At 41.2% G+C, this 24,554-nt stretch overlaps 5 protein-coding genes, 1 long non-coding RNA gene and 2 pseudogenes across 6 annotated transcripts; 3 read left to right on the top strand and 5 right to left on the bottom strand.

Moving 5' to 3' along the window:
- Positions 1 to 1,383: 1,383 nt before the first annotated feature.
- On the bottom strand, positions 1,384 to 2,782 carry LOC148916350 (uncharacterized; annotated as a pseudogene).
- A 6,681-nt stretch (positions 2,783 to 9,463) lies between these two features.
- Positions 9,464 to 13,224, top strand: LOC103335844 (putative disease resistance protein At1g50180). Its single transcript, XM_008238880.3, has 2 exons — positions 9,464 to 10,765; positions 11,601 to 13,224. Exons 1-2 carry the CDS (start codon positions 9,703 to 9,705, stop codon positions 12,986 to 12,988), a joined length of 2,451 nt encoding a protein of 816 aa, XP_008237102.2. The 5' UTR covers positions 9,464 to 9,702; the 3' UTR covers positions 12,989 to 13,224.
- LOC148916349 (uncharacterized) lies at positions 11,408 to 12,163 on the bottom strand. The gene is made up of 2 exons (XR_016127818.1): positions 12,035 to 12,163; positions 11,408 to 11,933 (listed from the first exon to the last, which is right to left on the bottom strand). It is a non-coding gene; the product is annotated as an uncharacterized LOC148916349 (long non-coding RNA).
- A 1,393-nt stretch (positions 13,225 to 14,617) lies between the features above and the next one.
- LOC148916348 (indole-3-acetic acid-induced protein ARG7 pseudogene) lies at positions 14,618 to 15,455 on the top strand (annotated as a pseudogene).
- Positions 15,456 to 15,874: 419 nt separating this feature from the next.
- On the bottom strand, positions 15,875 to 16,757 carry LOC148916347 (auxin-induced protein 15A-like). Its single transcript, XM_089054217.1, has one exon. It carries the CDS (start codon positions 16,491 to 16,493, stop codon positions 16,212 to 16,214), a length of 282 nt encoding a protein of 93 aa, XP_088910343.1. The 5' UTR covers positions 16,494 to 16,757; the 3' UTR covers positions 15,875 to 16,211.
- A 599-nt stretch (positions 16,758 to 17,356) lies between these two features.
- On the top strand, positions 17,357 to 18,372 carry LOC148916346 (auxin-induced protein X10A-like). Its single transcript, XM_089054218.1, has one exon. It carries the CDS (start codon positions 17,662 to 17,664, stop codon positions 17,935 to 17,937), a length of 276 nt encoding a protein of 91 aa, XP_088910344.1. The 5' UTR covers positions 17,357 to 17,661; the 3' UTR covers positions 17,938 to 18,372.
- Positions 18,373 to 19,060: 688 nt separating this feature from the next.
- LOC103335789 (indole-3-acetic acid-induced protein ARG7-like) lies at positions 19,061 to 21,526 on the bottom strand. The gene is made up of 2 exons (XM_089054216.1): positions 20,878 to 21,526; positions 19,061 to 20,788 (listed from the first exon to the last, which is right to left on the bottom strand). The coding sequence occupies exon 2, from the start codon at positions 19,697 to 19,699 to the stop codon at positions 19,418 to 19,420; it is 282 nt and encodes a 93-aa protein (XP_088910342.1). The 5' UTR covers positions 19,700 to 20,788; positions 20,878 to 21,526; the 3' UTR covers positions 19,061 to 19,417.
- A 1,790-nt stretch (positions 21,527 to 23,316) lies between these two features.
- On the bottom strand, positions 23,317 to 24,428 carry LOC148916345 (uncharacterized). The gene is made up of 4 exons (XM_089055110.1): positions 24,194 to 24,428; positions 24,001 to 24,104; positions 23,720 to 23,809; positions 23,317 to 23,646 (listed from the first exon to the last, which is right to left on the bottom strand). The coding sequence occupies exons 1-4, from the start codon at positions 24,426 to 24,428 to the stop codon at positions 23,317 to 23,319; spliced, it is 759 nt and encodes a 252-aa protein (XP_088911236.1).
- Positions 24,429 to 24,554: the final 126 nt, after the last annotated feature.

The raw sequence follows: 24,554 nt of genomic DNA, 5'->3' as shown, positions 1-24,554 counted from the left end.
ATATAGATAGCCATCCCAAAATCCATATCAACATAATCATCATACTCAAATATATATATTCGTATTCAAAATATATATATATCCCAAATATATAAACATATTCAAAATCATCAATCAAATGCTTATTAAATCAAAATCACCATTTAAAATATATGCACAAAGCTTCCATAAATAAAAACCATGCATATGCTTAAAACAAAGTCCACTCACAAGTAATCCCAAGCTGCCCGGCCCCGTGAGTCCACTTTCTTGAGTGATCAAGCAAGTACCTATTCCAAGATACAAATCCTTGATTAACAGATGCGTACTTCCAAAAGCGGAAATTCACGAAAGGAAAATACTTAAATCCCCAAGTTCCCGGTGCGCTCACGTCCAGGAACATCCTAAGGTCCGGATTACTGATTGGAATTCGCTTCCCAATCGCACGGTGATCGCGATTTCCCTAAACTTCATATTATTGAATCGGAACATCCGGGGCTCCAATTCACGATCCGCGAATTCCTATAGGTTTCTAAGAGTACCTACAACAACATACTTCAATTTGGAAACGATCCACGGTCGGAACTTATCGAACCGGATAAGCACAATATGCGAAATCCGTTCGATAGTCAAGCGATATCCAAATTGAGATCGCGAATCCTACGCTCGTGACAGCCTAAGGATCTCAACAGGACGAAAAACAACTTCACCCACCTTGCCCACGCGCCGCCACACGCGCCGGCGGTGCGCGGGTGTGTAGAGAGATTTCCGGCGACGGAAAATCTCCAAACCAACGTTCACCCTTCCAATCCTAGATACTACTCGAAGAGTGGAGCAACTTTTTCAACTACGGCAACGTCCAATTCGGACGGCAAGTGGCCGGAATTTCAAATTGAAATCCGGCCAAAACCTAGATATCCAATTCGGTTCCAAACTTCAAATTCGATCTAATCCTTACCCAAAATCAGCTAGAACACGTAAAAAGGAGAAGAAACCTCACCTGGTTCACCGGAATTGGGACGGCGGAGACGGCGGCTGCAACGCCGTGAAAATTCCGACTTGAACCGATCGATAACGGCCGGATTCGCGTTTTCGGTCGGGATAACCGGTGGGTTGTGATCGGGGCTTCAAGGTGAGTCGAACAGGGACCGGTCGCCCTTCCGTTCTGCGGGTGTGAGATTGAGAGAGAAAGGGAGAATCGGGAGAGAAAGCGGGAGGAGAGAGAGAGAGTGTACGCGGGAGGAAGAGAGAGAAAGTGAGGGTAAATGTGAAAAATCAGATTTTTACCCCAACTTACTTCGAAATAATTACGGTTCTGCCACCGAACAAGTTTTGATCGCCAAAGCTTCGTTAAATCTCGATTCGGGCCTACCGCTTTGTCTACGGTTTCGTCTCAGTACCACCTACGCAACCACACCACTCACGGTCCCAAAATCTTCCCGGGGAAGAATTTGACCAAAATTACCCTTAACCCATAAATAATTAAATATTTTCCCATAATTAAATTAAATAGGAAAATAAACGGGGTCGGGGTGTTACATTCTACCCTCCTTATAGAAATTTCGTCCCCGAAATTCACATACCTGTCAATGGAAGAGATAAGGATACTTGGCCCGCATCTGCTCTTCGGGTTCCCAAGTAGCTTCTTCAACAGTTTGGCTTCTCCACAAAACTTTCCTACCGGGATGGATCTAGAACGCAACTTACATGTTCTTTCCTATCCAAGATCTATACTGGTTGTTCCTCATACGTCAAATCTTCTTCCAATTCCACAGGTTGGTATTCTAATACATGGGAAGGATCTGGCATGTATTTCCGAAGCATAGATACATGGAATACATCATGAACTTGAGACAGTTCTGGAGGTAAGGCTAGTCTGTAAGCCACAGGTCCAATGCGCTCCGTGATCTCATAGGGTCCAATGTAACGAGGGCTTAACTTCCCACGTTTCCCAAATCTCATCACACCCTTCCAAGGAGATAACTTCAGAACACCCAATCCCCAACTGTAAACTCAAGATCTTTGGACCTGTTATCTGCATAACTCTTCTGTCGGTCTTGTGCAGTTTTCAACTTCTCTTTTATAATCTTCACCTTCTCATTTGTTACTCGGATACTATCCACTATCACCCAAATTCCATCATGACCCTTCGAAGTACGTGGAAGCTTAAAAAGCGAAATCCATGGTATCGCTCCCACTTCCATTCAGGAATCTGAAGTGGTTGCATGAGTCCCGATGGCTTCTGTCGCTCTGCCTTCACTTGTTGACATATCAAACATCTGCTCACATACTTAGCAATGTCTCCCTTCATATGCGGCCATGAATAATATGCCCGTAGCGTCCGGTACATCTTCGTACTACCCGGATGCATGGTGTAAGTGGAGCAGTGAGCTTCTTCCATGATTTCTCTTTTCAACTCAACATTCTTACCAGGTACACATAGACAAGCTCCTTTCACCAAGGCTCCGTCTCCCCTTACAGCATAATCTTTCCGTGTTCCATTCTCTACTTCTCCCCTTATCCTACAAAGTATAGGATCTTCCAACTGGCCTGCAATTACCCGTTCCACCATAATGGGCCTCACATGCAAGCTAGCAAGGATTCCACCTTGTTGAGTCATCTCCATTTCTACTCCATCTTTCCGTAGTTCCACTAACACGGAAGATAGGGCCATATAATATGGGCTAAGTTCGCAGAGAGCCTTCCTACTCAATGCATCTGCAACCACATTAGCTCGGCCTGGGTGATACTCAATCGTACAATCATAATCCTTGATCAATTCCAACCAGCGCCGTTGTCTCATATTCAGTTCCTTCTGAGTAAAGAAATACTTGAGGCTCTTATGATCCGTGAAAATCAGCAGGTCTCACCATACAGGTAATGTCGCCAAATCTTCAGAGCAAACACTACTGCGGCAAGTTCCAAGTCATGGACTGGATAATTTCGCTCATGCTTTTTGAGTTGCCTCGAGGCATAAGCAATCACCCGGTCATGTTGCATCAAAACACATCCCAATCCCTGTAAAGATGCATCACTGTAGATCACAAAGCCCCCCGAGTTATCAGGAAGAGCTAAAACAGGTGCGGTGGTCAACCGCTTCTTCAACTCCTGAAAACTCTGTTCGCACTCTTCCGTCCACTCAAATACAACATCCTTCCTTGTCAACCGCGAGAGGGGTGTCTATCGAAGAAAACCCTTCCACAAATCGACGATAGTAACTGCTAACCCCTTGAAAACTTCGTACTTGATTACACTTGTGGGTTGTACCCAATTCACAATAGCCTCAATCTTCGTGGGTCCACATAAATCCTTCCAGTGGAGATTACATGTCCAAGGAACACCACTCTATCCAGCCAAAACTGACACTTGCTAAATTTGGCATAGAGTTGCTTCCTTCTTAAAGTCCTCAATACCAACCTCAGGTGCTTCTTATGCCCTTCCAAAGTCTTAGAATAAACCAAGATATCATCTATGAACACAATCACAAAGTGATCCAAATAAGGTCGAAACACTCTGTTCATGAGATCCATAAATCTGCTTTGGAGCATTCATCAACGACCGACGGCATCACGAAATTCATAATGTCCATACCGCGTTCTGAATGCGGTCTTGGGGACATCCTCTTCTCGATCCTCAACTGATGGTATCCTGACCTCAGATCAATCTTAGAAATACTTGGCATCCTTCAACTGATCAAACAAATCATCAATCCGCGGCAAAGGATACCGGTTACGTACTTGTCACCTTATTCAACTGCCGGTAATCAATACATAACCTCATGGTCCCATCCTTCTTCCTCACAAATAACACCGGTGCACCCCATGGGGAAACACTAGGTCGGATGAAACCCATATCCACTAATTCCTGCAGCTGAATCTTCAACTCCCGGAGTTCAGCTGGTGCCATCCTATAAGGAGTTAGATAGATAGGATTGGTGCCTGGAAGAAGTTCAATAGTGAACTCAATTTCCCTTTCAGGAGGTAACCCCGGAAGATCATCTGGAAAGACATCAGGAAACTCACTAACCACAGGAATATCTTCCAGATTCAAGGTGATCTCTCGGGTGTCGATGATATGAGCTAGAAATCCTTCACATCCTTTCTCGAGTAATCTCTTAGCTGTAATAGCAGAGATAAGGCAAGTAGGGAGAATTCTACGTTCCCCCCGGAAAATTACTTTAGGCTGTCCTGGACTCCGGAATGTCACTTCCTTCCGGTAGCAATCCACGGACGCATGATGCTTCTCTAGCCAATCCATCCCCAGGATGATATCCAAATCCACCAATTCTAAAGGGATCAAATTGGCTTCCAACCATGCATCTTCTACTTGAACATAGCATTCTCTGAATACCCGGTCTGCAAACATGACTTCCCAGTGGGTAGAGAAATACTAAAACTTCTGTCATGGGTGTCGGCCTCACCTGACATAGGGTACGAAATTGTGTGCTACGAAAGAATGTGTGGCCCGGGTCAATTAAAACACGAGCAAGATGGCCGAAAATAGGGATCATACAGTAATCACATCCGGAGTGGCTGTGCCTCCTGCTGGGTCATAGAGAACACCCTAGCTGAGTGGTAGACGCCATGGTGACCTCTTAATTTCTGCCACTTCTTCCCAGAGAAGATGGCGGTGCCTCGCCTCTTGGAAGATCCCGCTGCGGAGAAGTAGCACCACTCACGACTCGATCTTTGACCCATAGTACCACCCCTGTGGGCTCAGATCCCTGCTGGTACATCAGGGGTAAATCGTGGGCAAAATCTCTTGGTATGCCACCGCCTGTCCACAAAATAGCATCTTGGGCGCCGCTCAAGCTTGGTTTACCCTTGAATGGAATGGGGGCAATCCTTTGCAAAATGCCCCACCTGTCCGCAATCGTAACATGTCAACCCGACACGCTGGAGGGAGTCCTAGCTGTGCTAGATCAGGCTCTTGCTCTGGCGAGTCCATCTTTGGGCCAGTACGGATCTCCCACTACAGGCTGGATCCTCGTCCACCCGACCATCCACCACTAGCGAGCCTGGAACTAGATCCTCCTCTCTTGGATGGACCACGACTTGGGCCACCCAATCCCTGCGCATCTCTCCGGCGCCTTCCTGCACCCAAGGCACATGTCCTAGATACTGTCGGCAGAGCTAAAGCTCTCATGTTGGGATACGTGCTAGCGGTAACCACAGTGAATCTCCACCATAGACCGCCTTCAAAACGTCTGCACCGGTCCTCTTGGTAGCCACTAATTCCGGTGCAAACCTCGACGTTCATTAAACTTGTGCTCATATTCGGCCACGACATAGACCCTTGCTTCGGATATAAGAACTCTGTCTTTTTGGCATAGCGATAGGAAGGTGGATAGGAACTGATCGAAAGATCCTTTGGAATTCCTCCGAGTAATTGCATTGGATTCCCATAGCCCCTCTTTGCGACTTTCCACAGTGATAGGCATTCCTTTTGAAAGGTAGCCAAACGGACCCTATCTTCATCGAGACACTCCAGTACCTCGAAAATCCGCTCCACATCAGAATCCAGCACTCGGCCCTCACGGATCTGGGCCACCATGAACTCTTTGGCTCGAGCTCTTTCACCTTTTAATTTCGAACTTTCCTTGCCCGCCTCCCATAGCGGTAGTCATGGTGCGGGTGAATTGACTCGGCACATGGCGCAAGTCCAGGCATTCTCTCCGGCAGTGGAGATGGTGGAGGAGATGGAACTGGAGGTGAAGGAGGTGGTGACGGAGATGGTGGTGGAGGATTTGGGCCCCATCTTTGACCACGACCTCGTGTTCTCGGTCGGCGTGTTGCCATGGTTCTACACAAAGAAACCATCGAATCATTAGATCAACAATGCAGCAAAAGTGCAAGTGTCGAAGGAAAATGAACCTAATGCTCTGATACCAAGCTGACAGGACCCGCCCGAATTTCCCGGCAAGGCGGATCCATCTTAGTGCCGACATCACACTGATGCGGGCCCCTTACTAAAACCCAAGACATTCTACCAAAATTTTGGCAGGGTCTCCCCTGTAAAATGCTCAAACCAACAATAAACAACCTGCAATAATTTACATCAATATACAATCCAACTGCCAGCATGCTTTTAACATACTACAATCCAACACAAAATGGCCTCCGGCCTCAAGTAGTAGCCTACATGGGCAATAACAGAGCGTCTACAGAATTTATTTACAACAAGGGGAGTAGAAAGAATTTATACTGGACTATTAGAGCGACAAGTTTGGGCTCGTGACTTGCTCGAATGCCTTGAGAGCAACTCATGCTGGGCGCAAACAGAAAGATGTGAGTGGGACAGAAATAAAGTTTCACTTTAAAACAACATAGTAACCCCACCATGTAAAAATAATGCTCTAGCATGCAGTTTCACAATTCAGAAACCAAAACTCAAGCACAATAGTCCCAAAGTCCAAAACATCTCCACATCACAGGCTCACAACTCATTTCCCAAAATATATGCAGCTCTCAGCACCCGTAAATACCCATATATAAATATACATATAGCTAGGACTCTAGTATAGTATATATATACTTCACTCCAAACTAATGTACCGGGGAGACAATCAGCAGAGGTTGTTGGTACGAGATTTTCGAACCGAACCCGCGTCCGGGATGAGTAGTCAAGGGGGCGGAACTCCATAGCTCACACGCCGGCACTTGCCAGCGACACGTGTAGCTCACAAATCTCATAACAAGTCCTACGCGCGCAGACAGTATCATCACCCCACCGGCCTTTGCCAGCAGCGTGTGTGATGATACTCAAGCAATATACATACTCTCCCCATCGCCGTGCGCCAGCGACACGTATGGAAAGTGTCTCTGCACACCGGCTTGCCAACGCCATGTGTGAGACCCGTAATCTCATGGCCTTCCCACCCCACCGGCACTGCCAACGACGTGTGTGGGAAGCCTAGTAACTAGGGAATGGTACTCACCTACCATACTCATCTCTCACAACCATCCATCAAACTCCTATCTTTCCACAATCTCACACAACAACCTCTCATACTCTATACATAGACAATATAGATAGCCATCCCAAAATCCATATCAACATAATCATCATACTCAAATATATATATTCGTATTCAAAATATATATATATCCCAAATATATAAACATATTCAAAATCATCAATCAAATGCTTATTAAATCAAAATCACCATTTAAAATATATGCACAAAGCTTCCATAAATAAAAACCATGCATATGCTTAAAACAAAGTCCACTCACAAGTAATCCCAAGCTGCCCGGCCCCGTGAGGTCCCACTTTCTTGAGTGATCAGCAAGTACCTATTCCAAGATACAAATCCTTGATTAACAGTACGTACTTCCAAAACGGAAATTCACGAAAGGAAAATACTTAAATCCCCAAGTTCCCGGTGCGCTCACGTCCAAAGGAACATCCTAAGGTCGATTCTGATTGGAATTCGCTTCCCAATCGCACGGTGATCGCGATTTCCTAAACTTCATATTATTGAATCGGAACATCCGGGGCTCCAATTCACGATCCGCGAATTCCTATAGGTTTCTAAGAGTACCTACAACAACATACTTCAATTTGGAAAGCGATCCAAGCGGTCGAACTTATCGAACCCGGATAGCGCACAATATGCGAAATCCGTTCGATAGTCAAACGATATCCAAATTGAGATCCGCGAAATCCTACGCACTCGTGACAGCCTAAGGATCTCAACAGGACGAAAAACAACTTCACCCACCTTGCCCACGCGCCGCCACACGCGCGGCGGTGCGCGGGTGTGTAGAGAGATTTCCGGCGACGGAAAATCTCCAAACCAACGTTCACCCTTCCAATCCTAGATACTACTCGAAGAGTGGAGCAACTTTTCAACTACGGCAGCGTCCAATTCGGACGGCAAGTGGCCGGAATTTCAAATTGAAATCCGCCAAAACCTAGATATCCAATTCGGTTCCAAACTTCAAATTCGATCTAATCCTTACCCAAAATCAGCTAGAACACGTAAAGGAGAAGAAACCTCACTGGTTCACCGGTGGGACGGCGGAGAGGCAGCGCGCCGTGAAATTCCGACTTGAACGATCGATAACACGGCCGGATTTCGCGTTTTCCGGTCGGGATAACCGTGGGTTGTGATCGGGCTTCAAGGTGAGTCGAGCAGGACCGGTCTCCAGGCCCTTCGCTTTGAGCCGTTAGGAATTTGTGAGATTCAAGAGAGAAAGGGAGAATCGGGGAGAGAGAAACGGGAGGGAGAGAGAGAGAGTGTACGCGGGAGGAGAGAGAGAAAGTGAGGGTAAATGTGAAAAATCAGATTTTTTACCCCAACTTACTTCGAAATAATTACGGTTCTGCCACCGAACAAGTTTTGATCGCCAAAGCTTCGTTAAATCTCCGATTCAGGCCTACCGCTTTGTCTGGTTTAGTCTCAGTACCACCTACGCAACCACACCACTCACGGTCCCAAAATCTTCCCGGGGAAGAATTTGACCAAAATTACCCTTAACCCATAAATAATTAAATATTTTCCCATAATTAAATTAAATAGGAAAATAAACGGGGTCGGGGTGTTACAACATATGCTACAAGACTTCGGGTCCTAATTTACATAGTTCTTCATGTTAATTAAAACGTCATGATTCACCTCAATCCATAAATTTGTAGTCGCCTAAACTTAGAAACCAACTTGGACTGGCATAACGATGCATGAAATCCAAAAACTTCAAGAAATCTGAACTTGTTCTAGGTAACCTTTAATTGCCAAACAGGGTGATACTATAATTTTTATACATTTATGCACACAAAATTTTCATTGAACGAGATATATATTTTATAAATGGTAATCAAGATGTTATCATGATCACTTAAAATTGAAATTTAACATAATCACAAATAAATAAATATTTGACATGTGAAAATGTTTTACTAGCTACTTTTTGAAACGTTAGATCAATCTATTATTTTTCCTAATTTTGATCATTCTTAATATTTTTATATTTTACTAAAATATTTGGTTTTTTATTTATAGAAATCATTCACATGCTAGCTACTGGTGGAGTAATAGAGAAATAATAGAAGTGAGATTAGTGGAAGAAAAACATGGAACAAATTTTTTAATGCCTATTATTATTATTTTCATCTAAATATATTTAAAATTTTCTGTTTATTGTAATTTTTTTTTTAATTTATATTGGTTTGTTCAATTAATTACGTTCTTTCTTTAAGTTTTCATATACATAAACATCAACCCAAAAGAGAAATTAATTAAAAAAAAAAAAAAACTAGCATACTATTCGTATACATTAAATCAACTCAAAAGAGAAATAAATAATATAAACATGTTTTTTGTCCTTTTTATATAGCCCATGTTGGCTGTCAGCTTTTTTGGTTTGTTTTTTTTCTCTTTCTTCCTTCACTGATAGTACAGGTTGGTGGAATTCAATTTCAGTGTATGAAGAGCCATAAATTCAAAGTTATCTAAGGACTAAAATTTGGGCGCATGGTAGAATTTTCGTCTGATACACACACACACAGTGCATTGCCCACCTTTGAATTATTTTTCGTGTTCCAAGTCCACAACAATTGCTTCCCGTATCTTTCTTTTCACTTGTCTCTCATCTGTGAACTTTCCACAACATATCCATCAATCCCTTCACACTTAAACTAACACTAAAATTTCAACATTAATAGAGAGAACAAAGCACCGAGTGGTATTGCTTTGAGCGGTATTGCTTTGAGCGAAGTGAAATGGCTGAGAACGTCGTCTCTTTTCTGTTGGAAAGGATCCATGATTTGCTCACAGAAAAAGTCAACTTCTTGATGGGTGTCCGTAACCAAATTAAGCTGTTGCAGCAAGAGTTACAGATTATGCGCAGCTTCCTAAAAGATGCAGATTCAAGACAAGAAAAAGAAGCAGTTGTACGAGAGTACGTTGAACAAATCAGAGATGCTGCTTATTCGGCGCAATATGTCATCGAAAAATTTGTCCACGAAATAGAGTCCACCAAACTCAACCGTCGGTGGAACAAGATCTCTCTGTTTTACAGATGTTTCAAATACGTCAGAAAATTAAAAACGCTGTACAACGTTGGGTCAAAGATTGAGGAGATCAAGGGCAAAATCTCTCAACTGAGGGTGAACCTAGAAACATATGGCATAAGGAGATTGAAGGAAGGAGAGGGGCCGAGCTATTCTGACAGGGTTGTGCCCGAATTACGCCGCAGTTTCTCTCACTTCGGCAACCATAATGTTGTTGGTTTGGTGGAAGCTGCCAAGAAATTAGCGACTGAGCTTGTGAAACCAGGAAACTCCGGCAGTCGAGTGGTTTCGATATGTGGAATGGGAGGGTTAGGCAAGACCACTCTGGCTAGGATGGTTTACCATCATGATGAAGTTAGGGATCATTTTTCTCACTTCATTTGGGTGTGCGTATCTCAACAATATCAAACAAGGGATATTTGGGAGCAATTTCTGTTTAAACTTTCGTCCCCTGACAAAGAGGAGAGAGAGAAGATCACAAAGATGAAAGATGGTGAGGTAGCTAAAGAACTTTTTGTGCTACTTCAAAAGACGAGAAGCTTGGTGGTTCTTGATGACATCTGGGATGAGGATGCGTGGTCATTGCTAAGTGCTGGGTTTCCAACTCAGGAGGACACAGAAACCAAAGTGCTACTTACATCGCGCAACAAAAGCGTAGCATATCGAGCAGATCCGAGAGGTTTCCTCTATGAACCACCGTGTCTAAATGATGACGATAGCTGGGAACTGTTCCATAAGGTAGCAATTGTTCAAAGGGTGCAACCATATGGAGGTAACACCAACGTCTCATCTCATGCTTAATAATTTCTAGATTGTCATTTAAATTTTAGTACTACATTTTTGTGCGTTCACAAATCTGTAGCATTTCAACCAATCTAATACTGCTTTAGTGTTGCCCACTATAGTGCTTTGATTCCAGTGTTGGATTGAGTGTGAAGGGGTTTAAGAAGTATAGGACAATAGTAGAAAACATTTGAAACTGAAACAAAGTGTTTTATTAGATTTTGTGACACGACTATAGGCTATTGGCCTTCTAGTTGTTTAGTTCTTGGCTAGTTGGTAGGTTGATTTAGGACTAGGCTATTGGCTCTCCAATGCTTGTGTAGCTATCGGGTACTCAACTCTTTGTTGATAACATAGGACTCTAGGCTATTGGCCATGGATTGGTGGGTTAGCTCTTGGCTTCTTTGGTGGCTTAGGTTGGGAGTTCTCTTGGCAAATCCACATTTGATTGTTGTATTGGCTACTTGAAGCTTCTTGCTTCTAGCTCATTTACATACAGTATGGACCAAATAACTAGTTGACTAATTAATGCAGTATAGCTATTAATTAGTCCGCCGACATTTTGGTGAGTGTCTCCAAATGTGCATTATTTTAACACCCACATTGTGTGGAGATTTTATCTCAAAAGGGCTTATAGAAAGTTGTACTCTACTAAAAATTGCCTTAATAAAGTACATGAGCTAGGGTACTTTTGTACAAGCAAAGTAATTAAAACCTTAGTACCTAATAGGTCAACTATACAAATTAAATAATAAATCTTCTAATCAAATATACATCTCATAACAACAAAGAGTGCTTATAGTTTGATCTTTGTTGTATTGTAGATCACCCACCAGCTACCGGGCCAAAAAATTCTAAAAATCCTTTGATAACAGTGGAAAGCATGGAAAAACTTGGGAAAGAAATGGTAAGACATTGTCGTGGTCTGCCGCTGGCCATTATTGTGCTTGGAGGTGTTTTGGCAACAAAACATTTCATTGATGAATGGGAGACAGTACATAAAACTATCAAATCACACCTGAAAACAGTCAACGGCGACCACAGAAGTGCTGAATTTGGAAGTATGGAGGCGTTAGCACTAAGTTACGATGATTTGCCATATCAGTTGAAACCATGCTTCCTTCATTTAGGCCAATTCCCAGAGGATTTTGAAATGCCTACACGGAGACTAATCAATCTGTGGGTTGCAGAAGGCATGATACCATCATCAAATGAAAGAGAGAACGAGGAAACATTAGAGGATGTTGCATATCGTTACCTGACAATGTTGGCAGAAAGGTATTTGGTTCAAGTGGAGAGAAGAAGTTCAACCGGAAGGATTAAAATTTGCCGCATGCATGATCTTATACGAGAACTATGTTTGACAAAGGCCAAGGAGAATGATTTCTTCCAAATCATAGAACTTCGTGACAGTAACAGGGAAATGGAGTTGTTATCTTCCCCAATGATTAACAGACCATTTTCAATAGGTAGGATGCGGAGAGTTTCCATTCATTTAAAAAATTTTCGTGGGTTGATCTCTTTGGGAACCGAAGAATGTCCTCCGATTAGGTCTGCATTAGGATTCAGCCAAGACGGGTACAGCGGAGTAAGTCAGGAGCTGATTGAATCCATAGTCAGCAGGTTCAAGTTCCTTACAGTCCTAGATCTTGAAGATATTCGAGGATTCGCAATACCAAAAGGAATAGGGAATTTGATCCATTTAAGGCTTTTGACTGTAAATTCTGCTTGGACAGGAGTGCTTTTGTCATCTATAGGCAACTGGAGATTCTTGTTGGCCCTATACATAGATCCATACGGATCAGCAGAACTAATTCCAGATGTGATTTGGAAGATGAAAAGATTGAGGCATTTGTATCTTCCAGTGCACTATGGCAGGCGTACCGAGAAGTTACAGTTTGCTAATCTCAATGACCTGCAGACCTTAAAAAACTTTCCAGCAAAGATAGCAGATGTGAAGGATCTGACCACACTGCCTAATCTCAGAAAATTGGTAGTACAAATACCTGATGACAGCAAGCTCGATGAGTTCATGGCAATCTTCCAACCACCATTCACATTTAACCATCTGAGATCGTTGTCAGTAAATACTCGGATGAATGCTACAAAAAATATAGATGTTGCAAAAATCAGATCATGCTGTCCTCGCCTCGAGAAGCTGAAACAAAATAGAAGGAAAATCTTCCTGAAGTACCAGAATACTCTCCAATAGACTACATCTTAGCGTGAAGCTTCCAGAAGTATTACTAGATTTTATTTTGAACATCACCTTTTCGATGCTTTTGTACCTGAAAAATGAGGAAGACTGATCATGCCCACTCCCGGGAAGCCGCCTGCCTAAGCTTAACAATCGTCTACTCATGCCCATTTGTTGATCAATCGAATTTGCTCGAGCTACTTTTACTTGTTCTCTATATAAATGTGGTTACGGGGTCTAGGATTTGTCTATGGGACTGCTGTGGTTTTTCTGTTAGTTTTCTCTGTTGGTCTGTTTAACCTTATTTTGGAATGTGCATTAAATTTAACACTCCTCCACTTTATTGGGAAAGTAGGCCATTGTTAACTTTAGTAGACTGTAATGCTAAAATGTGGTCTACTTCAAGATTCCATTTCTATGAGCCAAAAGTGGATGACTGTAATGCTATTATATACTTCAATTATCTTATGAAAATCTCCAGTGCATATTGGGTAATAAGACAATAAAGTGGATGAGGAATTAAAGTATATCATAAGTTCCCACATGCTCCGGAAGAGGAATAAAGTGGATATAAACACAAAATTTGATTGTCTTTTGAGATCAAAGTTGGAGTCATGATTTCGAGGCCAATGAATTTAGAGACTCGATGATAATGGCTTCACCAAGTGTCATAACTTTGAGCTCCACTCAGAAGCGGCTTGATGATTACCTAAGGCTTCCCAGATTAAGAAGCAACACAAGATGTGAGTGTGATCAATTATAGCAGATAAAATGAGGGAGAAAGCCCACCTGTTTCACCGGGATTGGACGGCGGAGACGACGGCGCAACGCCGTGAAAAATCCGGTTTGAACCAGTCTCTACCGTCGGCTGGAATCGGGTTTTCCGGGGGGAAAACCGGTGGGTCTTGACCGGGACGTCGAGACGAATCTAACGGGACCGGTGCCGGCCCTTTCCGTGGCCGGAGTTGAGAGAATCGAAGAGAGAGAGTGATCGGATCGGGGAGAGAGAAACCGAGGAGAGAGAGAGCGTACGCGAGAGAGAGAGAGAGAGAGAGAGTGAGGGGTAAAAACTGAAAAAAATCTGATTTTTACCAAATTTTTCGAAATAATTACGGTTCCGCCATCGAACTTAATTTGATTGCCAAAACTTCATTACAATTCCGATTCAAGCCTACTGCATGTCTACGGTTTCGTCTCAGTACCACCTACGCAACCAAACCACTCGTGGTCCCAAAATCTTCCCGGATAAGAAAATGATCAAAATTACCCTTAACGCAAGGGTAAATTCATATTTTCCCTTAATTTAATTAAAATAGGAAATAATTGAAGTCGGGGTGTTACACCAGTTCTTGTTTGTAAAGCAGCATTAATTGAGACACCAACATATGCAGTAGAGTTAGTCCAAATTAAATAGTAACCATGAAATTCAAGCATAGCATATCTCCGAGAAAATACTAAGAAGTCCAATTGGGTAATTTGTGTTAGCTAGTGAGCGCCAAGAGAAGTAAATGTCTCAGGCCTGCCCCACTGGAAAAGAGGTAGGACATAATATTTCAACATATGAAAACGTTCCTTCATTTCCATGTGCAATGTCCTATGTGAGTAGGAAGACAACGCCATGTGATCCCTTGATTTCTCACAAGCCATTGTCCCTCATTGTTGCCCACCTCATGCCTCTGCGCCACTCATTTCATGTAACAGATGAATTTTCTCATCCCATTTCATCTATATATACACAAATGATCAAGTTCACAAGCATCAAGTATCTCCTTGCCAATCATCAAAACTCTCTCTGTTTCCTAACTCCTTTGAATTCTTTTTCTTCTTCCAACTCCAATTTAAAAACAATGGGGTTCCGGTTTCCAGGAATTGTCAACACCAAGAAAAGTCGAAACCATTCAGCTTCTTCAAAGACCTTAGAGATCCCAAAAGGCCATTTTGAAGTGTATGTTGGGAAGAACCAGAAGAAGAGATTTGTAATTCCAGTATCATACTTGAATGAGCCTTTATTCCTGGATTTGCTTAATCAAGCTGAAGAAGAATTTGGATACGTTCATTCCATGGGTGGTATCACAATACCCGGCAGTGAAGACAGCTTTGTTCATCTGACTTCCTGCTCAAGTGTATGAGTGAAAACTAATGAAGGTAATCTGGGATCCAACTTCATATCAAAAGCATGCTCTTTTTGGAATGTCAAGATGATGACCAGGCTATGATGGATTATACTTGCTTCTTCTGTTGTTGTGAATCTGGGACAACGTCTGCAACCGTCAAGCTGCATGAGCTGAGCACAAAGATACAAAATTTCTGACGCAGTCGAAAGACGATAGATATCATGAACTCTCTAAGACCAATAGCTCCAAGACGATGACTTCAATTTTGAACTAAAAAACAGTCCAATTTTGTGTTTGTACCCCCATGTAAATTTTTTTCTCTCTCCAGGAAAAATGGGAATATATAAGACATTTTGCTTCTCCATTAATTAATTCTTGTCTTAGATTTTGCATTAGGGTTATCTTCTACCGGATCTGTTATATGCCATATGGCAGCAGATTTTCATAATGAACGAAGCATGATGGTTACTCTTGTTTGTATCCATTAATTTCCCATGCCAGTCTCCCAAATTAATGATTCCTGCAGGTAGTGTTATGATATAGGTCAAGAAAAAAAGGGGGAAATTGTCATTAGTCATCATAACTTACACCTCTCTCAACCAGATGTAACATTACTTCAGATTTTACCAAACCTATAACAAATAAACTATTTGATTTTTATAAACTTTGGGAGACTGTAATGTTAACATGGGGCAAAGTATGCCATTATATTTTACTGTTGAGAAAATCTTCACTGCCATTTGATGATTATAAAACTGAGCTACAATTAGATAATAAGACAAGAAAGTGGATGAGGAATTAAAATATATTCATATCTTCCCATATGTTCCAGAAGAGCAAAAAATTAAGAACTGTATATGGGGTATAAACACAAAATAATGTCCTCTTTGAGATCAAAATTGGAGTCAAGATACGTAATTCGACTGTATTACAAAGTTTCGTAACTTTGGATCCCGGCTCACAAGCATCTTGATGATTTCCGAAGGCTTGGCAGATTCACAAGCAACACAAGATGTGAGTGTGATCATGCATGTTCTTCTTCATCTTGACTTAGTGAGTTGTGGTCAAAATGAGGAATACTTCGGATACAGTAGGCTTCCCAGATTAACTTCACTAGTGTTTATTCAAACATGTAAACGGGAAGTGAGATCAAGGAAGGAGTCTTCACTGCAGGGGATGGTGATTCCACCCATTGGATGATCATATCCAAATTCTTCCTCTGCTTGATTCAGCAAATCCAGGAATAAAGGCTCATTCAAGTATGATATCGGAATCACAAAGAGCTTCTTCTGGCTCTCCCCAACATACACAACAAAACAGCCTTTGGGGATATCTAAGGTTTTTGTGGCAGCTATGTGACTTAGACTTCTCTTGGCATTAACAATTCCTGGCAACCGGAACCCCATGGTGTTTAGACTCAAGAGGAATCAAAACAAGAAAAAGAATTCAATGGAGTTGGGAAACAGATAGAGAATGCTTTGATGCTTTGAAGGAGAGACTTGAGTTGCTCATGGCCGGTCATGTGTTTATATTCGGATGAAAGGACCTGCGGAAAATCATGAACTACATGAAATGAGTGGTAAGGAGACAATGAGGTGGGCACCAATGCAGGACAATCTGGCTGGTGAGAATTCAAGAGGTCACATGGGTTTGCCTTCCTACTCCTTTCCAGTAGGGGCATGCTTGAGGAACTTATCTTTGTTGTCACAATTTTTATTAGTTGCAAAACCAACTGAGTTATATATTCATTCATCTATCGGTTTCAAGCTTTTTATTTACAACTGGAGACAGGGGACATTGATGGTCATGCTAGGGTGGTTTGGTGACTGGTTCTTCCCTTTTCCCTATGAGCTAGCACGGGGAGTGGTGACCCCTATCAGCCTACCACACTTGGCACGCTATACTGATACGAGAGGCTCCCCTACAGGAGCCGAACGTTCCTTCAACAAAAGATGGGAATTAGTATCAACTTAAGTCCATCAAGTTATACATCACCAATTTTCATATCCAGGCCCACCAGTCCTTGTCAGTGATGTGTAGGTCTTTCCATTCACTGAGCATGAAGGACAAGTATCCATGCAGTGGTTAGAGTGCCTGATCCACAAAATGAGTAATTAGTGCACTTTGGTCAATTCAGTTTGTGAACACAGAGAAGTTTGGATACCTAAAGCATGCTTCTAATTTTTATTTATTTTTAAATAGGCTTATGTTTCATAACAAATTACTAGGTTGATATCTCTCTTGTGATTCTGTCTGTTACCTGAAGGATGTAGGGAATGATGTTTTGACATAGGGATACAGTTGGGTCATTTGCATGTGAAATCTGTGGGGAGATGATTTATGTGACTAGAAAGACAACCCATGTGATCTCTTGATTTCTCACAATCCATTGTCTTCACCACTCATTTCATGTAGCAGAGAAGTTTTCACAGTGCTTTCATCTATATATACCCTCATGATCAAGTTCATCAACAACACAACATCTCTTACTTGCCAACCATCAAAGTTTTCTTTGTTTCCCAAGTCCTTTGAATTCTTTTTCTTGTTCTGATTCAGCTTGAGAATTTAAAAACCATGAGCTTCCAGTTGCCAGGAACTGTTAACACCAAGAGAAGTCTAAACCAGGCTGCTTCTTCAAAGACCCTCCCAAAGGGCTATTTTGAAGTGTATGTTGGGGGGAGCCAGAAGAAGCGATTTGTGATTCCATTATCATATTTGAATGAGCCTTTATTCCTGGATTTGCTGAATCAAGCAGAGGAAGAATTTGGATATGATCATCCAATGGGTGGAATTACTATCCCCTGCAGTGAAGACACCTTCCTTGATCTCACTTCCCGTTTACATGTATGAGTGAATGCTAAGGAAGTTAATGTGGGAAGCCTTCTGCATCCTAATCTTTCCTCATTTTGACCACAACTCACTAAGTGAAGATGAAGAAGAGGCTATAATTGATCACACTCACATCTTGTGTTGCTTGTGAGTCTGGGAAGTCTTCAGTAATCAACCGACACCTTTGGTAATTGCAAGCTGCATGAGCTGAGCAGAAAGATCTGAAATTTTTGAAGCAGTCGAATGACAATGTCATGAACTCTTGATGACCATTGTTCCCGAAAACATGGACCCAATTTTGAACTAAAAGAGAGTCAAGTTTGCTCTTTGAACCCCATTTAAACGTTGTTGTTTCTCTTGAGGAGAAGAGAATATGGGAATCTATAAGACAATTTAGATCCTCATCCATTCTTATCTTATATTTTGCACTATATATGTTTACTATCTTCTTCTGGCTCTCTGATATAATTAACCACCAGATAGCAGCAGATTTTCACAAGAACTGAAGTATAATGGCTTACTTCAAAAATTATTATGGAATCTTTTATCCTATGCCAAAGTATTAGTGGGTTCTTTTTGTGTTTTTCACCAAAGTATTTAGCAAGTACCAAGTGCTATCTGAGTTGTGATGGCACTAACTCTTCTTGTTGATGTTGAAGACGAAGACTTCATGATCTATGCCTTCATGCAGAATCCAATGGATTAGGACAAGAGAAATGGGGCTTCCTCTGAAACAACTACTTAATCTACTGATATCGATTAGGACCAAGAAACTATTGGGATTTTTGAAATTAAGAGACCTGTTAAGTGTGAACTACTAGGGACTGAAACATAATTGTACTTTTTTCTATGTTTAATGTTCTCATTTAGTATAAAAGTTCCAATAATTGGACTTTCCAAGCAATCTTGTTTAGAAAAGTCACAATATTTACCCTCTTGTCCAACCACTGAATAGAACTACTTCTAATACAAGCCATCTTCAACTTCATTGAGCAGAAAATCAGTATATTTGGCTGTATCTGTATCTGATAATTTATTGGGAAAGGAGGCCATCTTCAACTTTGGGATTGTGAGATGTTTAAATTTGGTCTACTTCCAGATTCCATTTTTGTATGAGGCAACAAGCTACAATTAGATAATAAAGTATGAGGAATCAAAATATATTATATTTTCTCATGTTTCCTGGAGAACAAACATTTAGAATTGTACATGGCTTAAAAGACAAATCTTCTTGTCATCCAGTTCAAAATTGGAGTTATGATTTTGGGCTCAATAGTCTTCGAGAGTTCAAGATATCGTCATTTGACTGCTTCACAAATTTTGCATCTTCGTGATCAGCTCACGGCAGTTTGACCATCAGAGAAGGCTTCCAGATTCATAAGCAACAGAAAAATGTGCATATGATCAATCACAGCCTCTAATTCATCTTGACACGGCGAGTTCTTCTGATCGAACTGAGGCTGATTTGGATATGAACCAGATTCACTTCATTTGCGTTCATTCATGCACTTAAGCGGGAAGTGAGATGAATGAAGGTTTCATCACTGCAGGGAATTGTGATACCACCCATTGGATGATCATATCCAAATTCTTCTTCTGCTTGACTCAGCAAATCCAAGAACAAAGGCTCATTCAAGTATGATATTGGAACCACAAATCGCTTCTTCTGGCTCTCCCCAACATACACTGCAAAATAGCCTTTTGGGATGTCTAAGGTCTTTGAAGTAGCAGCCTTGTTTAGACCCTTCTTGGAGTTAACAATTCCTGGCAACCGGAATCCCATGGTTTTTATATTCTCAAGTGGAAAATTAGAACAAGAAAAAGAATTCAGAGGACTTGGGAAACAGAGAAGACTTTGATGCTTGGCAAGGAGAGAGACTTCAGTTGCTGGTTATGAACCTGATCTCGTGTATATATAGATGAAAGAGTATGGCCTGCTACATGAAATGAGTGGTCTCGAGGAGCAGCTTGTGAGAAATCAAAACATAACATGGGTTGTCTTCCTACTCACATAAATCTTCTCCACATGCAAATGACCAAACTGTATCCCCATGTACAAACACCGTTCCCTACGTCTTATTCCATCCAGTAATTTGGTCTAAAGATTGATTATTGGACACTTAGCAGGTAATGCATACATATGTAAGTAATATATAATTACATGATTGATGTGGTCTAAACATTGCTAATCTATGAACAGATATGTCAGAAGCCTGTTTTGTACTTCAAAGAAGTCTTTTCTATCCACATATAAAAAGTTTGTAGGTGTCCAAACAATTCTTGGGCATCATGTTCTCCAACAAACATACAGACTTAATAACAACCAAGTTCTTGAGATTGAGATGGAAAACAGACCATGTGACATTGAGATGGAAAACAGACCATGTGACCCTCAAATGCTGATGCCTCTTTCCAATCCCCACCCAATTGTCTCCATTAAACTCTGTCCACATTTCAGATATTTTCCTCTACACACCCTTTCATCTATATGCACACACACAAATACACACTGATGATCTCATAAACAATTCAAATCCTCAGTCTTTACAAACATGAAATCTACTGTTTGTGTTTTTCTAAAATCTTTTTGGGTTTTAGAGAGAAACGAAACTGATTCCTGATTACAATAGAAAGGAGTTCTTATGTAGCTCTCATGTGCTAACAGTTCTTAACAGATTTTGTGACTGAACTAATATAGCTCACAACCTAATATTTAATTTATGGTGAGTCTTCGTTTTATCTTGTATTTGTATCTGAGCGCAAAGCACAATCTATCTTGATCAAGGGCATATGTACATGGCGCGTACAACTTCAACCGGCATGGGAAGAATATAGAGCTAGCACTGACTCTTAAAATTCAGATGCTAGAGTCCTACATGGAAAAAAGGTTGAACAAGCATAGATCTCATCAAATTTGACAACAAAAGTAACAAGCAAGAATTGGAGAAGCGAAAAAGTTACCTTCTTTTGCTCCGGGACCCCTTGCACTCGTGTCTCCCTCGTATAAGCACATTAAAAAGTGAACAAATGAGATTCCAAATTGGTTGTTGTCATCTTCTAGATCCTTTTTCTATCTCTTCAACCGTTGGGAGGGTTTTAAAAAAAAATGTAGATTACAAGTTTAATGAATACATGAACCATGTAATATACATCGGTAAGAATAAGCTAGGTCAGTTTCGTACACCTAGTAGATCTAAAATGTTACTTCCAAAAGGCTTCAGTTTTAACTTCCTGCACTATGTCCTATCACTGGAAATATCCAATTGGGAGTGCATGAGGGTAAAATTGAGTCTCATTATTAGTAGTTAAATACTTTGTGATTAGGAAATATATCTTCACAAATAGATATAACAAATGAATGGAAAAAATTAGAAATACATGCATATATAGCTATGGAATAGGCAGAGATTGAAATTTCAACAGGCAATGCTGGCAAGAAAGGAAAAGGGAGAGAAACCCATAAACAATAGAAATGCGTGGCATGGGAGGGAGCCCCTACTATGTCACCTCCTTAGTTTTCAATTAAGAAAATGTGGAGAAATTATGAGGATCCTTCCCAGCCACCCATCTCCATTGGCCTCTGGGAGGCCTATCTCCCATTTCAAGTCAGCCAATTCTAAGAGTGTGTTATGCTCTCAAGATTTAGAGACATTTATTTATAGGGAAGCCAAGGGTACATAAGTTCAAGAAAACAACCTATAGTGCCCATGGTTTCAATATGGTGAGGAATCTGTGTGCCACTGTAGTTGTTTAACCACATGTTTTGGCAATTTTCATGAGGAAGGACAAAGACAATTGGGTTGGCATTCTTGCATGCTTTCCACGCGTCGTAAAATACAGTCGTGATGTACCTATTAAACCATTTCTTTTATCAGTTCACATGATGAACGCGATGAGAGAGATAAAGAGAAACCAGTTAATCTGACACCTCTGAACAGAAAAAAAAAAAAAAGAATCCAAAACTGTAACAGGTTGGCGAGGAAGTTATGTTTTTTGTTTTACAAAATTGAATTTTGGATTTTGGGGTTATTAGTACCAGTTTTTGCTCCACTAAATAAATCAATTGCATGAAACTTAAAATGAAAGTTACAGGTATGTTAGATATGAAATCTAGTTTCTGAACTGGTGAATAATTCCTCATTCATTGTGTTCAAATTTTCAATTATTACTAGATTGAGAATTTGTGAGTTTCTATGGACCCAATTGAGATTTTTTTAAGATTAAAAAAATCAAAATAAAGGTAGAGATGTATCACAGAGGAAAAGGGCAAATATAGAATATACACAATGTTTCATAGAATAATAATGAAATTTGATCATTTTTATACACATAAATTAGGAATTGTAATCTGTATAATTACAGGATTCCCGTATTAGATGGAATTGTATATTTATACACATAAATACGCTCCTAGAGAGAAGAATAAATCACTCTGAATTATTCTACCCTAATACACATATTTTAAGTTGGTATCAAAGCTGCGATCCTAGAATTGCGGCAGCTCTCTCACAACCCGACGACCGCCACTGTGCTCCCGCCATATTGTAGTGCTCCAATCCCAACAACGCCATGCTAAACCCAACGTTTCCTTTTGCAACTATGGGGAAGGGATGGTATTAGCGTCCCCATCCCCGAACCCGACCCGAAAATATATATGTTTATATTTAAATAAATAAATATAATTATAATATTTATGTTTAATCCTAAGTTAACCTCCCTCTCCGAATTCTTCCTAATCTTCTTTGAAATCTCATATTGATGTAATTTTGAATAGCTGAGTTGAATTTTATAGTTAATTGGATGTGTTGAATGATAATTTAATATGAAATTTAATGTTAAAATATATGATAAATATTTTTTTATGAAAAAAAATAGGGGATTTGGGGTGGGTATGGGGGATAGTCCCCGACGGGGATGGGGACAGCGATTCCCGAAACCTATTACGGGACAAGGCGGGGATGGAGAGCGAGGACAGAGATGGTATTGTCATACCCGCCCCTCCCCGACCCATTTCCATCCCTAGCTTGTGGAGACATTTGTTGTTGGCCGTGGCAAATATAGCTATCTGACAGGAAATACTAAACAACCTGTGTCACGCCATGGAAAGCACGGGCGGTAACAGTGTGCCCTATCGACAACGACAATGTTAAAAACCGAACATCATAACACCACGTTCTCAATAAAACATAAGCTTGGCTTTTGAGTTGGGAATAAGACTTTTTTTTTTTTTTGATTAAGTAGGGGGGCCAAAACCCCAAGGAACAGATTACACAACCTGGTCTAAACAGACCAATCTAGAATGAACAATTCCAAGCAGATCATCAACAAGATAATCACTTAACCAACTAGGAGCCTGCTCAAACACGCATAGCCCAAGATCCACTTGATAACTCCAATTCGCTAACCGGTCAGAACAATATTCTTCTCACGAAAAACATGAAGAGCACACAGGAACTGCTGCATAAGGTCACAGCAGTTCCTAACCAAAGTAGCTAAAGGGTGCAAAGAAAGCATGGAAGGATTTCTGCAGAGATTGACTGCAATAGCTGAGTCCATCTCAATAATGAGACTACTGATGCCTTTCTCAATTGCTAACTTCAAACCAAAGAAGAGACCCCATATCTCAGCCTCAAGAACTTGACATTTTCCCAGATTAATAGCAAAACCACTTACCCAGCCACCAAAAGGGTCACGAATGACTCCCAGCACCAATGCAACCATGCGCTTCTCCTTGAACCATCCACATTGTTTGAACTATCCAGGCCAGAAGCTCCCAGGCAACATGAATTTGAACTTTATTTACCCTGACAGTGAGATTAGACGTTGACTTAATCCACTCCTGAGCAGCCCCACAAATAACTTGCCTTGGACTAAAGAGGGTTGTATCCTCATTCTGAAAAACATGCTTATTTCTCCAACACCATAGATGCCAACAAGTAAACACAAAAACAGTACTCCAAGGAACATCACCATTCCATTTCTCTCTAGAGAGCATATTGACCTTCATCCAAGGTGAGCATCTAATGGAAAAAATGATGAGCACAGCAGGGAGAATAGCATTCCACGTAGATCGAGCACGCTCACAATCACGAAGAATGTGAAGGACAGTTTCAGTAGGCCAAGAACAAAAGCCACATGAAGGGTCGGCCAATCGCCTTCGAACACGCGCTCATTTGATAAGATTTTGCCTTGAGAAGCAGCCACATAAAATATTGAAGCTTAGGAGGAACATTTAAACTCCACAAGGACTTCCAGCAGGAGTCAGGGGTAGAACAACCTCCAAAGAATAAACTATAAGCAGATTTAACGGAAAAGTCCCCATTAGTACTACCCTTCCATATTTGAGTATCAGGTAAAGAGCCTAAAAACCCCACAGGAACACTAATGACCTGTTGAACAAGATCTTCACAAAGAACGCCTCTCAACTTGTCAATGTCCCACCAGCCATTCTTAGAGAAACTTGAAACAGGACAATTGCTATCGGGGATGGTGAGAACCCCAGCCAGCTGCATTAAAGGGGCATCAGTAACCCAATTATCCTCCCAAAATTTTACACTATCTCCCCGACCTATGAGTTGGGAATAAGACTTTGAAAACAGCGCGGAAACAGAAATAAACTCGTTATATTCACAAGCAAC

Source organism: Prunus mume, linkage group LG6, assembly GCF_029339155.1.
Source record: "Prunus mume cultivar Tortuosa linkage group LG6, ASM2933915v1, whole genome shotgun sequence".
NCBI classification, from domain to species: Eukaryota; Viridiplantae; Streptophyta; class Magnoliopsida; order Rosales; family Rosaceae; genus Prunus; species Prunus mume.
Note: the sequence above shows the minus strand (reverse complement) of the source record. Positions and strands in the feature narration are given on the sequence as shown.